This window comes from Salvelinus fontinalis, chromosome 15 (assembly GCF_029448725.1).
Source record: "Salvelinus fontinalis isolate EN_2023a chromosome 15, ASM2944872v1, whole genome shotgun sequence".
NCBI classification, from domain to species: domain Eukaryota; kingdom Metazoa; phylum Chordata; class Actinopteri; order Salmoniformes; family Salmonidae; genus Salvelinus; species Salvelinus fontinalis.
In genome coordinates, this window is record NC_074679.1 from 27244230 (window position 1) to 27257707 (window position 13478).

The following is a 13478-nucleotide window of genomic DNA, read 5'->3' on the forward strand; positions in this document are numbered from 1 at the left end:
CAATGCTACCAAATACTAATTGAGTGTATGTAAACTTCTGACCCACTGGGAATGTGATGAAAGAAATGAAAGCTGAAATAAGTTGTTCTCTCTACCATTATTCTGACAATTCACATTCTTAAAATAAAGTGGTGATCCTAACTGACCTAAAACAGGGAATTTTTACTAGGATTAAATGTCAGGAATTGTGAAAAACTGAGTTGAAATGTATTTGGCTAAGGAGTAAGTAAACCTCCGACTTCAACTATATATAACATAACTGAAATACAACATTTACATAAGTATTCAGACCCCTTTACTCAGTACTTTGTTAAAGCACCTTTGGCAGCGATTACAGCCTTGAGTCTTATTGTGTATGATGCTACAAACTTGGCACACCTGTATTTAGGGATCCATCTTTAAAAAAACACTAATGGTTTCTGATGTAGGCTAGTTGTTCTGTCTGATTATCCCATTCTTCTCTGCAGATCCTCTCAAGCTTTGTCAGGTCGGATGGGGAGCGTCGCTGCACAGCTATTTTCAGGTCTCTCCCGAGATGTTAGATCGGGTTCAAGTCCGGGCTCTGGCTGAGCCACTCAAGGACATTGAGACTTGTCCCGAAGCCACTCCTGAGTTGTCTAGGCTGTGTGTTTATGGTCGTTGTCCTGTGGAAGGTGAACCGTCGCCACAGTCTGAGATCCTGAATGCTCTGGAGCAGGTTTTCATCAAGGATCTCACTGTACTTTGCTCCGTTCATCTTTCCCTTGATTGTGACCAGTCTCCCAGTCCCTGCTGCTGAAAAACATCCCCACAGCATGATGCTGCCACCACCATGCTTCACCGTAGGAATGGTGCTAAGTTTCGTCCAGATGTGACGCTTAGCATTCAGGCCAAAGAGTACCCATCTTAATTTCATCAGACCAGAGAATCTTGTTTCTCATGGTCTGAGAGTCCTTAAGGTGCCTTTTGAAAAACTCCAAGTGGGTTGTCATGTGCCTTTTACTAAAGAGTGGTTTCCGTCTGGCCAGTCTACCATAAAGGCCTGATTGGTGGAATGATGGAGGCCACTGTGTTCTTGGGGACCTTCAATGCTGCAAAAATGTTTTGGTACCCTTCACAAGTTCTGTGCCTCGACACAATCCTGTCTCAGCGCTCTAGGTACAATTCCATCGGCCTCATGGCTTGGTTTTAGCTCTGAAATGCACTGTCAACTGTGGGATTTTATACAGACGGGTGTGGGCCTTTCCAAATCATGTCCAATCATTTGAATTTACCACAGGTGGACTCCAAGTTGTAGAAACATCAAGGATGATCAATGGAAACAGGATGCACCTGAGCTCAATTGAGTCTAATAGCAAAGGGTTTTTATACTTATGTAAATAAGGTGTTTGTTTAATTTGCAAAGAATTGCAAATTTGCTTTGTCATTATGGGGTATTGTGTGTAGATATATTAAATAAATAAAAATCCTCAATTTTAGAGTAACGTAACAAAATGTGTCAAAAGTCAAATGGGTCTGAATACTTTCCTGAATGCAGTGTATATACTGCCTTCAGAAAGTATTCACACCCCTTGACCTTTTCCACATTTTGTTGTGTTACAGCCTGAATTTAACATGGATTACATTTAGATTGTGTGTCACTGGCATACACACAATACCCCTTTATGTCAAAGTGGAATTATGTCTTTAGAAATGTTTACAAATGAAAAATATGAAATAAGTAAATAAGTATTCAACCCCTTTGTTATGGCAAGCCTAAATAAGTTCAGGAGTATACATTTCCTTAACAAGTCACAAAATAAGTTGTATGGACTCACTGTGTGCAATAATAGTGTTTATTATGATTTCCAATGCCTCGCAAAGAAGGGAAACTCAAATCAAATGTTATTAGTCACATGCGCCGAATACAACCAATGCTTAATTACAAGCCCCTAACCAACAATGCAGTATAAAACATATGAATAAGAAATAAGTTACAAGTAGTTACAGAGCAGCAGTAAAATAACAATAGCGAATCTATATACAGGGGGTACCGGTACAGAGTCAATGTGCGGGGGCCCCGCATGGTCGAGGTAATTGAGGGAATATGTACATGTCGGTAGAGTTATTAAAGTGACTATGCATAGTTAATAACGGAGTAGCAGCGGCGTAAAATAGGGGTGGGGGGCAATGCAAATAGCCTGGGTAGCCATTTGATTAGGTGTTCAGGAGTTTTATGGCTTGGTATTTTATGGCTTGGTATTTTATTTTATTAGGATCCCAAAAGCAGCAGCTACCCTTCCTGGGGTCCACACAAAACATGAGACATAATACAGAACATTATTAGACAAGAACAGCTCAAGGACATAACTACATACATTTTTAAAAAGGCACACGTAGCCTACATATCAATGCATACACACAAACTATCTAGGTCAAATAGGGGAGAGGCGTTGTGACACGAGGTGTTGCTTTATCTGTTTTTTGAAACCGGGTTTGCTGTTTATTTGAGCAATATGAGATAGAAGGAAGTTCCATGCAATAAGGGCTCTATATAATACATTTCCTTGAATTTGTTCTAGATTTGGGGACTAGGAAAAGACCCCTGGTGGCATGTATGGTGGGATAAGTGTGTGTGTCAGGACTGTGTGTAAGCCAAATCAAATCAAATTTTATTTATTTGAGTTATATTATTTAAGTTGACTATGCAAACAATTTGGGATTTAACACAATGTATCTTATAAAAAGAAGAAGTGATGCAGTCAGTCTCTCCTCAACTCTTAGCCAAGAGAGACTGGCATGCATAGTATTTATATCAGCCTTCCGATTACAATTAAGAGCTAAACGTGCCGCTCTGTTCTGGGCCTGCTGCCGCTTAACTAGATCTTTCCTTGCAAAACTGGACCACACAATAATCAAGATTAGACTAAACTAGAGCCTGCAGAACTTGCTTTTAGGAATGTGGTGTCAACAAAGCAGAACATCTCTTTATTACGGCTAGACCTCTCCCCATCTTTGCAACCATTGAATCTATATGTTTTGACCATGACAGTTTACAATCTAAGGTAACGCCAAGTAATTTAGTCTCCTCAACTTGTTCAACCGCCACACCATTCATTATCAGATTCAGCTGAGGTCGAGCACTTAAGGAATGATTTGTACCAAATACAATGCTCTTAGTTTTAGAGATGTTCAGGACCAGTTTATTACTGGCCATCCATTCCAAAACAGACTGCAACTCTTTGTTAAGGGTTTCAGTGACTTAATTAGCTGTGGTTGCTGATGCGTATATGGTTGAATCATCAGCATACATGGACACACATGCTTTGTTAATGCCAGTGGCAGGTCATTGGTGAAAATAGAAAAGAGTAGAGGACCTAGAGAGGTGCCCTGCGGTACACCACACTTTACATGTTTGACATTAGAGACGCTTCCATTAAAGAAAACCATTTGAGTTCTATTAGATAGATAGCTCTGAATCCACGATATGGCAGAGGTTGAAAAGCATTTTTTCAACAACAGGTTATGGTCAATAATATCAAAGGCTGCACTGAAATCTAACAGTACAGCTCCCACAATCTTCTTATTATCAATTTCTTTCAACCAATCATCAGTCATTTGTGTCAGTGCAGTACAGGTTGAGTGCCCTTCTCTATAAACAGGCTGGAAGTCTGTTGTTAATTTGTTTACAGAGAAATAGCAATGTATTTGGTCAAACATCATTTTTCCCCCAACAGTTTGCTAAGATCTGGCAGCAAGCTTATAGGTCTGCTGATAGAACCAGTAAAGGCCGCGTTACCACTCTTGGGTAGCGGAATTACTTTGGCTTCCCTCAAAGGCCTGAGGACAAAGACTTTCCTCTAGGCTCAGATAAAAAATATGACAGATAGGATGGTGGCTGACTATAGCCACGCCTTAGTAGCTTTCCGTCTAAGTTGTCAATGCCAGGAGGTTTGTCATTATTGATCGTTAACAAAATAAAATCCACCTCTTCCACACTAACTTTACAAAAATGCACTGCTTTTCTTTCATGATTTGTTTTTTCATGCATGAACATAATTGCTTACTGTTTGTCGTGGGCATTTCCTGCCTAAGTTTGCCAATGAAATAATCATAAAAATATTTGGAAAGATAAAATGATGATGAATAAGCCATCTGATTCAATGAAAGATGGAGTAGAGCTTTAACAGTTCTAACAGTCAGTTTCTTAACCGGTGTAGATTTATCAATAATTGGAAGAAGCAACTTCAATAAATGTATCAAGCGCAGCGTCTGGATGCTCCTCGTTAATCACATCAGACCAACAAATATTTTTAACATCATCCACATAAGAGTCACAGCAAAATATTTTGTATGATCTTTTATACACTATTTTAGGCCCAGCTGTTGGAACTTTGGATTTCCTGGATATAGCCACTATATTGTGTTCACTGCATCCAATGGATACGGATATAGCTTTAGAACAAAGTTCTACAGCATTACTAAAGATGTAATCGATATATGTGAATGATCTTGTTCCTGTATTGTTTGTAAACACCCTGGTAGGTTGATTAATAACCTGAACCAGATTACAGGCACTGGTTACAGTAAGAAGCTTCCTCTTGAGCAGACAGCTTGATGAAAACCAGTCAATATTCAGGTCCCCAAGAAAGTAGACCTCTGTTTACATGACATACACTATCAAGCATTTCACACATATTATTTAGATACTGACTGTTAGCACTTGGTGGCCTATAGAAACACCCCAAAAGAAAAGGTATAGATGTGCCAAGTGAACCTGCAACCACAACACTTCAATAACACTTGACATAAGATCTTCTCTAAGCATTACAGGGATGTCTCTGAATATATACAGCAACTCCTCCCCCATAAGCATTTCTGTCTCTTCTATAAATGTTATATCCTTGTATTGCTACTGATGTATCATCAAATTAATTATCTAAGTGAGTCTCAGAAATGGCTAATATATGAATGCTCTGATGTTAGCAAGTTATTGATTTCATGAACCATATTCCTAAGACTACATATAATAATATGGGCTATTTTCAGCCCTTTCCTGGGTAGCTTATCAGAGAGACATAATATTAAAAAGAGCAGACAAAGCAAGAGAAAAAAATATACATTCAGCAGACCATTAATCAATTGGTGTGTGTGTGTGTGTGTGTTCTGCGGGGTTGAGGCTACGAACCCATAGGCTTGGCTCTCTCATCCCTTCCAGGCTTCTGGGAGGGAGGACAATGAGCCTGTCGTAGCGGATGTACGCAATGTCCCCACGCGCTCTGGCAGCTTTCATGGCTGGGATCAGTCCTTTCCTTTTCTGGTGCACAGCTTCAGGATAGTCCTCGTTGAAGAACATACACGTTCCTCTCAAGTTTTTGGCTCTTTCAAGAACAGCTACCTTGACCTTGAACCTGAGGAACTTGACCACTATCGGCCTGGGCCTGTCACCTGGGCCAGTGGTGGGTTTTCCAGTCCTGTGGGCGCGCTCCACCTCAATCTTCCTGTGGTACATCTTCAATTTCTCAGAGATCATTTCCCTCACTTTGTCCTCAGACTCCATCCAAGTCTCATGTGGAGATTCTAGAATTCCGTCCACAACCATGTTGTTTCGACTTGATTGTCCCTCAAGATGACTTCCAGATTGCTTTCATCTTGCTGTTCTCCTGTTCCAACTCGTTGAGCTGACCCTGGGAGAACTGCAAACTGTTCTTCAGGTCCTGGACCTGGAGGTCGTCCATTATTTTATTAGTAGAATCCACGAGTATTTGGACAAAACCCTTTAATTATTTTCTTGTTGTTGTAACAACTGCTTATAGGTTTCTTTTTGTTAATTTAAAAGATCCTTCACGTGTGATAGACACCCCTGGCATGGTCCTCAACGGTACTCCCGCCGGCTTTGGTCTTTGTCATGGTAGCTAGTATGTTGGTAGTATGTTAGGCTGTTACTCCTCGCAGTTCCAGACAGGGAAGGTCACGGGGAAAATTGAAAACCACAAACAGCAGGGATCTAGACAGCCACAAACCCGGGACAATCCGTGGTCCCAGCCACAATGGCTAACCGCGTCGCTGGCTGCATTCAAGAACAACTCGCTAGCTTGATGTCCAGCTAGCTAGCAGCTAGGCTAGCTGCGACGCCAAATAGCTCCTCAGACCTGTCCTTGGTCGGCAGGATCACTGGAAAGATACACGCAGTCCCAGCAACTGATGCCAACTGCGTCGCGGATCCAACATAAGAAGCTAGGTAGCAACTAAGAACATTCCAATATACTTTTAAACAACAAACTTTCCAAACAAAACCAAGCTCTTCCTTGTTCCTTGTGGAGGTAGAAGCTGTTTAGAAGCCTCTTGGACCTAGACTTGGCGCTCCGGTACCGCTTGCCGTGCGGCAGCAGAGAATAGTCAATGACTAGGGTGGGGTCTTCTAGGGGACTAGGGTCTTCTTCTGACACCGCCTGACACCACTTTTTCCTGTAGTCCACAATCATCTCCTTTGTCTTGATCATGTTGAGAGGTTGTTGTCCTGGCACCACAAGGCCAGGTCTCTGACTTCCTCCTTATAGGCTGTCTCGTCGTTGTCGGTGATCAGGCCTACCACTGTTGTATCATCGTCAAACTTAATGATGGTGGTCGAGTCGTGCCTGTCCGTGCAGTCATGAGTGAACAGGGAGTACAGGAGGGGACTGAGCACACACCTCTGAGGGGCCCCTGTTTTGAGGATCAGCGTGGCGGATGTGTTGTTACCTACCCTTACCACCTGGGGGTGGCCCGTCAGGAAGTCCAAGATCCAGTTGCAGAGGGAAGTGTTTAGTCCCAGGGTCCTTAGCTTAGTGATGAGCTTTGAGGGCATTATGGTGTTGAATGCTGAGCTGTAGTCAATGAATAGCATTCTCACATAGGTGTTCCTTTTGTCCATGTGGGAAAGGGCAGTATGGAGTGCAATAGAGATTGCATCATCTGTGGATCTGTTGGGGCGGTATGCAAATTGGAGTGGGTCTAGGGTTTCTGGGATAATGGGATAATGGTGTTTATGTGAGCCATGACCAGCGTTTCAAAGCACTTCATGGCTACAGACGTGAGTGATACGGGTCGGTTGTCATTTAGGCAGGTTACCTTAGTGTTCTTGGGCACAGGCACTATGGTGGTCTGCTTAAAACATGGTGGTATTACAGACTCGGACAGGGAGAGATCGAAAATGTCAGTGAAGACACTTGCCAGTTGGTCAGCGCATGCTCACAGTACATGTCTTGGTAATCCGTCTGGCCCTGCGGCCTTGTGAATGTTGACCTGTTTAAAGGTCTTACTCACATCGGCTGCGGAGAGCGTGATCACACAGTCTTCCAGAACAGCTGGTGCACTCATGCATGTTTCAGTGTTATTTGCCTCGAAGCGAGCATTCTGAAGGCACTGAAAGTATTCACACCTCTTTGCTATGACACTCTTGAGCTCAGGTGCATCCAATTTCCTTTGATCATTATTGAGATGTTACTACAAATAGATGGAGTCCACCTATGGCTAATTCAATTGTTTGGACATGATTTAGAAAGAAACATACCTGTCTATAAGGTCCCACTGTTGACAGTGCATGTCAGACCAGAAATAGTACCATGAAGTCCAAGGAACTGTCCGTAGATTACCGAGGTTGAATTGTGATGAGGCATATACTGTGTCTTGGGAAGGGTATAAAACAATTTCTACAGTGGTGCTCTTGGAAATGAAACTACCCAGATTCTGCCTAGAGTTGGACATCTGAGCAAGAAGGACCTTGGTCAGAGAGGTGACCAAGAACCCAACGACCACTCAGAACTACAGAGTTCCTTGGCTGAGATGGGAGAACCTGCCAGAAAGACAACAGTCTCTACAGCACTTGACCAATATGGGCTTTATGGGAGAGTGGCCAGACGAAAGCCACTACTGAGAAAAAGGCACATGACAGCATGCTTGGGGTTTGCAAAAAGTCATGTGAAAGACGGCGCTCATAAGGGAAAAGATTCTGCGGTCTGATGAGACAAACATTTTACTCTTTGGCATGAATGCAAAGCGATATGTCTGGAGAAAACCAGTCATCTAAGCATTGTGGCAGCATCATGCTATGGGGATGTTTTTTAGCAGCAGAGACTGGGAGACTGGTAACGATAGAGGGAACAATGAATGGAGCAAAATACAGGCAAATCCTTGATGAGAACCTGCTTCAGATTGCAAACGACATTAGACTGGGGTGAAGATTTACATTCCAACAGGACAATAACCCCAAGCATACAGCCAAAGGCAACACCCAGCTAAAGCCCAGGATTGAATCCCATTGAAAATCTGTGGAAAGACTTGAAGATTGCTGTTCACTACCGCTCGCCATCTAACTTAACACAGAGTGAGAAAATCTGCAAGAAATAAATTGGAGAAAAAAAAAACAAATCCAGATGTGCAAAGTTGATAAAGACATACCCAAAATGGCTCAAACCTATAATTGCCGCCAAAGGTGCTTCTACAAAGTAATGACTAGGGTATTTAATTTTCAATAACTTTGCAAACATTTCTAAAAACACGTTTTCACTTTGTCATTATGGGGTATTGTATAGATGGGTGATATATATATATATTTTTTTTTCAGGCTGTAACAATAAAATGTGGAATAAGTCAGGTGGTATGAATACTTTCTGAAGGCACTGTATGTTAGAGTTTACACTTCCTCTTCCAATGAACTGTGGGGAGGTCAAAAGAATGAAACTGTCCACCAAATCTATTCATTTTAAAATGTTGATTACTTCTACTTGCCATTCATCTGATGATAAAACAATACTTTTTTTTTTTGGTAACATATGATTGGGATCCCTGGGTCGGCAGTTTGCCTGGGCGGGGTCCCTGGGTCGCCAGTTTGCTAGATGTTTGAATTGTTATAGGGAGAAGAATTAGTCTAAGGACAATTCTGAAAATAATATCAGATGAGGGATGTAGAAATATTTCCTGAACTTTAAAACGTTTCGGAGGAACGTGCAAAACCAATGGAGAGAAAGAGAGGAATCCGCTGGCAAAATGTCATGGTATGGCTGTGTTACTTTCATGGCCAATGCAGGTATGAGTGGAGCCGTCCAGGCAGCCACTGGGCAGCAGCCCTTTTCCTGCTGTCCCCTCACCCCTTGCATATCGCCTGGCCCAGCGCCAGGCATCCAGTAGAAAAGGAATTCCAAGAGCAGGTCGAGCTGCTGTATTTGTGCTTCCAAACAGTATTCCCTTTCATTCCCTCTCGGCAGACTGTTTATTTTGGTGCTCTTTTACACCGTGGGGCCTGATGGAGCTGGAAAACGAAAACATCTCCCAGACTTCCAATCCGATGACATGACCGCTGGAAGCAGCTTTTTCTAGCTCAGCAAAAGAAAGAGAGAAAGGCCAAAATTCCCCTTCCTTTATCCCCAACAGTAATGCAGAAATCAAAATCATAAACAAACACTAATGAAACAAAGCCACCAAACAGAGACATACTGATAAAGAACACTAGATACCTGTGAGAAACCAGGATTTTTCTGAATTGGACAAAAGAAGAATGAGAGTGATGAGTCTTTACTTGGTTCACTTAGAATTGTCTTCAACTGCAAAGCGTCAGCAAAGCAAAACTGGAAAAACCAGGCTAGCAAAGCAAAAGCAAAATGGCAGAACTATTACTCTGTACCGGTCTCCTACTAAAACGACACAAGTGCAGCATTAATTTCCTTCTCAAACAGAATACAATAAATCTCTCCTCAGCTGCCTTCTGTGTAGCACCACCCACTTCAAGAGAGAAAGACCATTTGGGACCAATAGGTATAAATATTTTCATAAGCTTTGATAGGTCCTCATTTGAGGAGAAAGAACGAGAGAGAGTGGGGTTGAGTGAGTGAGTGCAAGAGAGAGAGAAAGAGGGAGGAGAAAGTGAGCGAGAGAGAGAAAGAGGAAAGAGTGAGAGCAAGTGTGTGATTAATATTGGCTGACAGCTGATCAGAGAGAATGCTGTCTGTTCGGACCCATTCTAACTCCCTGTCAGAGTGGATCAGAGGAGGCCAGTCACCTCACTACAAAAGGACACTGGGCAGGCAGCGTTCCTAAGCCCCACAAAGCTATGTCCACTCGAAAAACAAAGGGCATAACACCAGCGATACCAGCGCTGGCTTCAGGACCACTCCATTCTCAATGCATGGCTAAACCTGGTCCAGGGCTGGCTTGTTAAAAGGTTTGGTACGGACTTTTTTTTGTTCTTTCTCTCCCAAGCTAACTGCTTCGCGTTGTATTGGAGTCACCAGGCATCTCCCCCAACCTGGTGCCCTAAATTATGGAAAAAAATGCATTCATGAAATTCAGGAGCTGCTCCCCACGGATCCAGTTACAGTTATTGATGACTTTATAAGATGTTTGTTAACCTACGCCAACCTTCATACTTTGAAGAGAGAAAATCGGGGGAAAAAGAAATGTTCTGGTGGCACACATTTTTGGGTTGGTGCATAGCTGCTGTCTTTTTCCAGCTCCGTTTGGACAGATGCAGGCTGATCTGGGTTTCTCTTGGTCGGCTCAAGTGTGACGCTCACATGATGAATGGTGTGATACACTAATGCTAACGTATAGAAGGACTATGGAAAAAGGCCCTGATCAGACAAACAGATGTGCATCCGCTAAAACTGCTTAATATCACTGTTACTGCAATAAACTCAACAGTTCCACCAGTCCCTTTCTCAGGCTCCAGGGTGGAAAGAGTTGTGCAACTGCAGGATGAGAAGGCGGTAGACGCGCACATACTCAATGGTATAAGTAACAAACTGTACAATTTGCAGACATCAATCTAAATTGAATAATGTTAATATAACAGCAAAATAACAAAATGCAATACCACAATGAGACCAAAATGCACATACTCCGTTTCTTATGAAAGACCTGCTCAGTCATATGTGATTTCTGGGGCACAACTGGCCAGGGATTTAGGTGGCTGGGCAGCAATTAGGATGGGAAGCACAGCCAACAGCTGGGAATGCCCAAACTGTATCTATATCCCACCACTAGATCCCATTACAAAAGAGAGATGGCAATCACTCTCATCCTCTAGCAGTCATCTGACCTCTATAGTTAGATACATGGAGCCTATCTGATCAAACAGCAGATCACCATTGTAGTGGAAACTTAATTATGTATTTACACAGTCAGATGCCCCCTAAATCTTTTGAAACAGACCCATCAGGCCTGGATTTGTGCACAATGAGAAGAGCCTTGCAATAGCTATACTCTTGTCATTGCTTGCAGATCCGGTCTGAAGCAGTCAGGCCAAACAGGACAAAAATATCAAAATGGTGTTGATCAGTCCTTGATGGAAGAATGGTCACTATGCCTGGCTGTGATCACTGACACTGGCATGGAGAGGGCATACCATCTGCCCAAGGACTACAGCACCAGTGGGCAAGCGACAGACAGGGAGGGGAGCGTGTGTGTGGACTGTCAGACCCACCTGCTTTCCCACACACGGCCTCGTAGACCACATGCTGCGAGTTGGACGTCAGAGCTCCATTGGCTGGGCGTTCTGATGAGGTCTGTCTGTGGGCAGAGACAAGATGAGAGTGATCGACTCCTATACAGTACATTACCCAGAGAGATCCAGAGATAGGGCAAAAACAAACCAATGCTGTTCCACATTCATTGTTGTGGAGGGTTCCACTGATATATTGTAGTGCCCTTCACTCTAATTGTAAGAGCATTGTAAAAGCCAATTCTCTTACAGAGTTACAGTAGTGGCATAGGGATTACTGGCTCCTATTACGACTATGGATACATTGTGTGTGTACTGTGACATCACCAGGCAGGAAAAATGTAAAGCGTGGTGGTTTGCTATGTGCTGTCCATATGGTCTGGTGGGGGTCTCTTGACACTCCAAGAGGTTAAGTATTTACTGAGTGCTAGGACACATTCCTCTACCATGGTAGCTGTCCTGGATGACGTTTTCCTCAACACTGACGCTACAAAAGAACTCGTACGTTGTAGGGTTAGCTGATACGGTTGTGGTGCCAGCTGGGTCATTTGTGGAATTACCTGTGTGTTTTTAAAATAGAAAAGTCATGAGAACAGGTCCCATTGTGACTGATACTGTTTCATAATGTTTCATGAAATGGGTGACCAATTCTTTCCAGCAAGTACTACCAACGTGTATAGGGCACTGCCTCTTAATAGAACACACAACACTGGCTCTCACAGAAACAGACTACACAGGGACAATGTGTATATACAGCTTCTCAGACTAAATCATTATGGGTGGAAGAAGGACGTAAAGCAGGAGCCAACAAGCCTGTAACTCTATACATTAAATGTGCTAAGCATTTTTTGGGGAACAATAAATAAAGCTTAGTTGGTATTAACCTCTCGCACCATAACAGTGGCTTGACAAAGCAGCATTAAGAAGGTAATGAGGGCACACACTGCTTCCTTGTAGGGGCTGCACAGTTGTTCCTTCACACCATTACACAACCACAAATAGGACTGGCTCAGTTAAAGTGCGGCATAACTATACAGGAAGCAACCCTTTAATATTTGGAGAAAGCTTGCCCTCTGGGTTCTTCATATCACTTTGTCAACAGTCTCTCACTTCTCCACGTCATAAGGTGTAGACCGGCAAACACTGCCGTATGGAAGGGCTTAATATATTGAACACGTATCTCTGCATGGACTATGCACCCACAGTTAGACGTTTAGGAAATAAATGTAAAGCCTTGTAAGAAGCTTTTTCTTTCAGAGGGGCTTGAGTGGATTTTCCCAGATAGACTATGAAATATAGGAACATGGTTGTTTCTTTGTGTTTCTTTGTGTATGGTGGAAGCGAGCGTTTCTTTATGTTATCTGGACGTCTAACCGGGGGGGAATTAGTGTTCATTTATAAACAGAGTTTTGGCAGCGTGATGTGTTTATAGTATCAAGTCGTTCCTACAGCTGACTAATAGGCAGCGAAGGCAGCAGCCAGTCTGACAGTAATGGTTCTGCTGTAATTGTCACCCTATTAAGAATGCCACATGACAGCCTGGGTTTCCGTAGCTAGAGCTGCAAAACCCGCCAAGCCTCACAAACACCAAACACAATCATTTATTTGTGTTACAAATTGCTTTCAAATTTGTAACTGAAGTCATTCCCAGTTTGCAACCATGTTAGGCCAATCGACACTATAGGGTCCTGCCCTACTGTATGCCACAGCTACAGTAGCAATTTGGTTATGCAGAAAAGCAAAGTATGGGTGAAGTTTAGAATTTGATTGACGTTGTCCATAGCCATAGACAAGCCTTGATGCTTTGGTTTCATCTTAGGATATCTCAGAAGCAGTCATTGTTGCGAAACTAAGCTTCATTGTGGTTCATTCACATTCTTTCGGTCATCTCTCTCATCAATTAACATATAATGAGACAGAAACTAATTCTGACAAATGTACTGACAAGTCTGTCCAATCAGTGGCTGAACAGACTTGGCATTTCCTCATGATGTTCCGCTCTGATTGGCTGACAGGGCAGCTTGGTGGTGGGTCCAGTGAATTG

The 13478-nt window shown here is 42.8% G+C and overlaps 1 protein-coding gene across 5 annotated transcripts in view; it reads right to left on the bottom strand.

Annotated features, from left to right (window-relative positions):
- Positions 1-13478, bottom strand: part of ttll5 (tubulin tyrosine ligase-like family, member 5) — a 99092-nt gene that overhangs the window by 13567 nt on the left and 72047 nt on the right. For 4 of the 5 annotated variants that reach the window (XM_055863152.1, XM_055863151.1, XM_055863153.1 and 1 more), the window contains one exon: positions 11417-11502. The exons of the other annotated variant lie outside the window; for it this stretch is intronic. In XM_055863152.1, coding sequence (XP_055719127.1) covers positions 11417-11502 — 86 coding nt within the window. The remainder of the gene's footprint in view (positions 1-11416; positions 11503-13478) is intronic. 5 annotated transcript variants of the gene reach the window in all.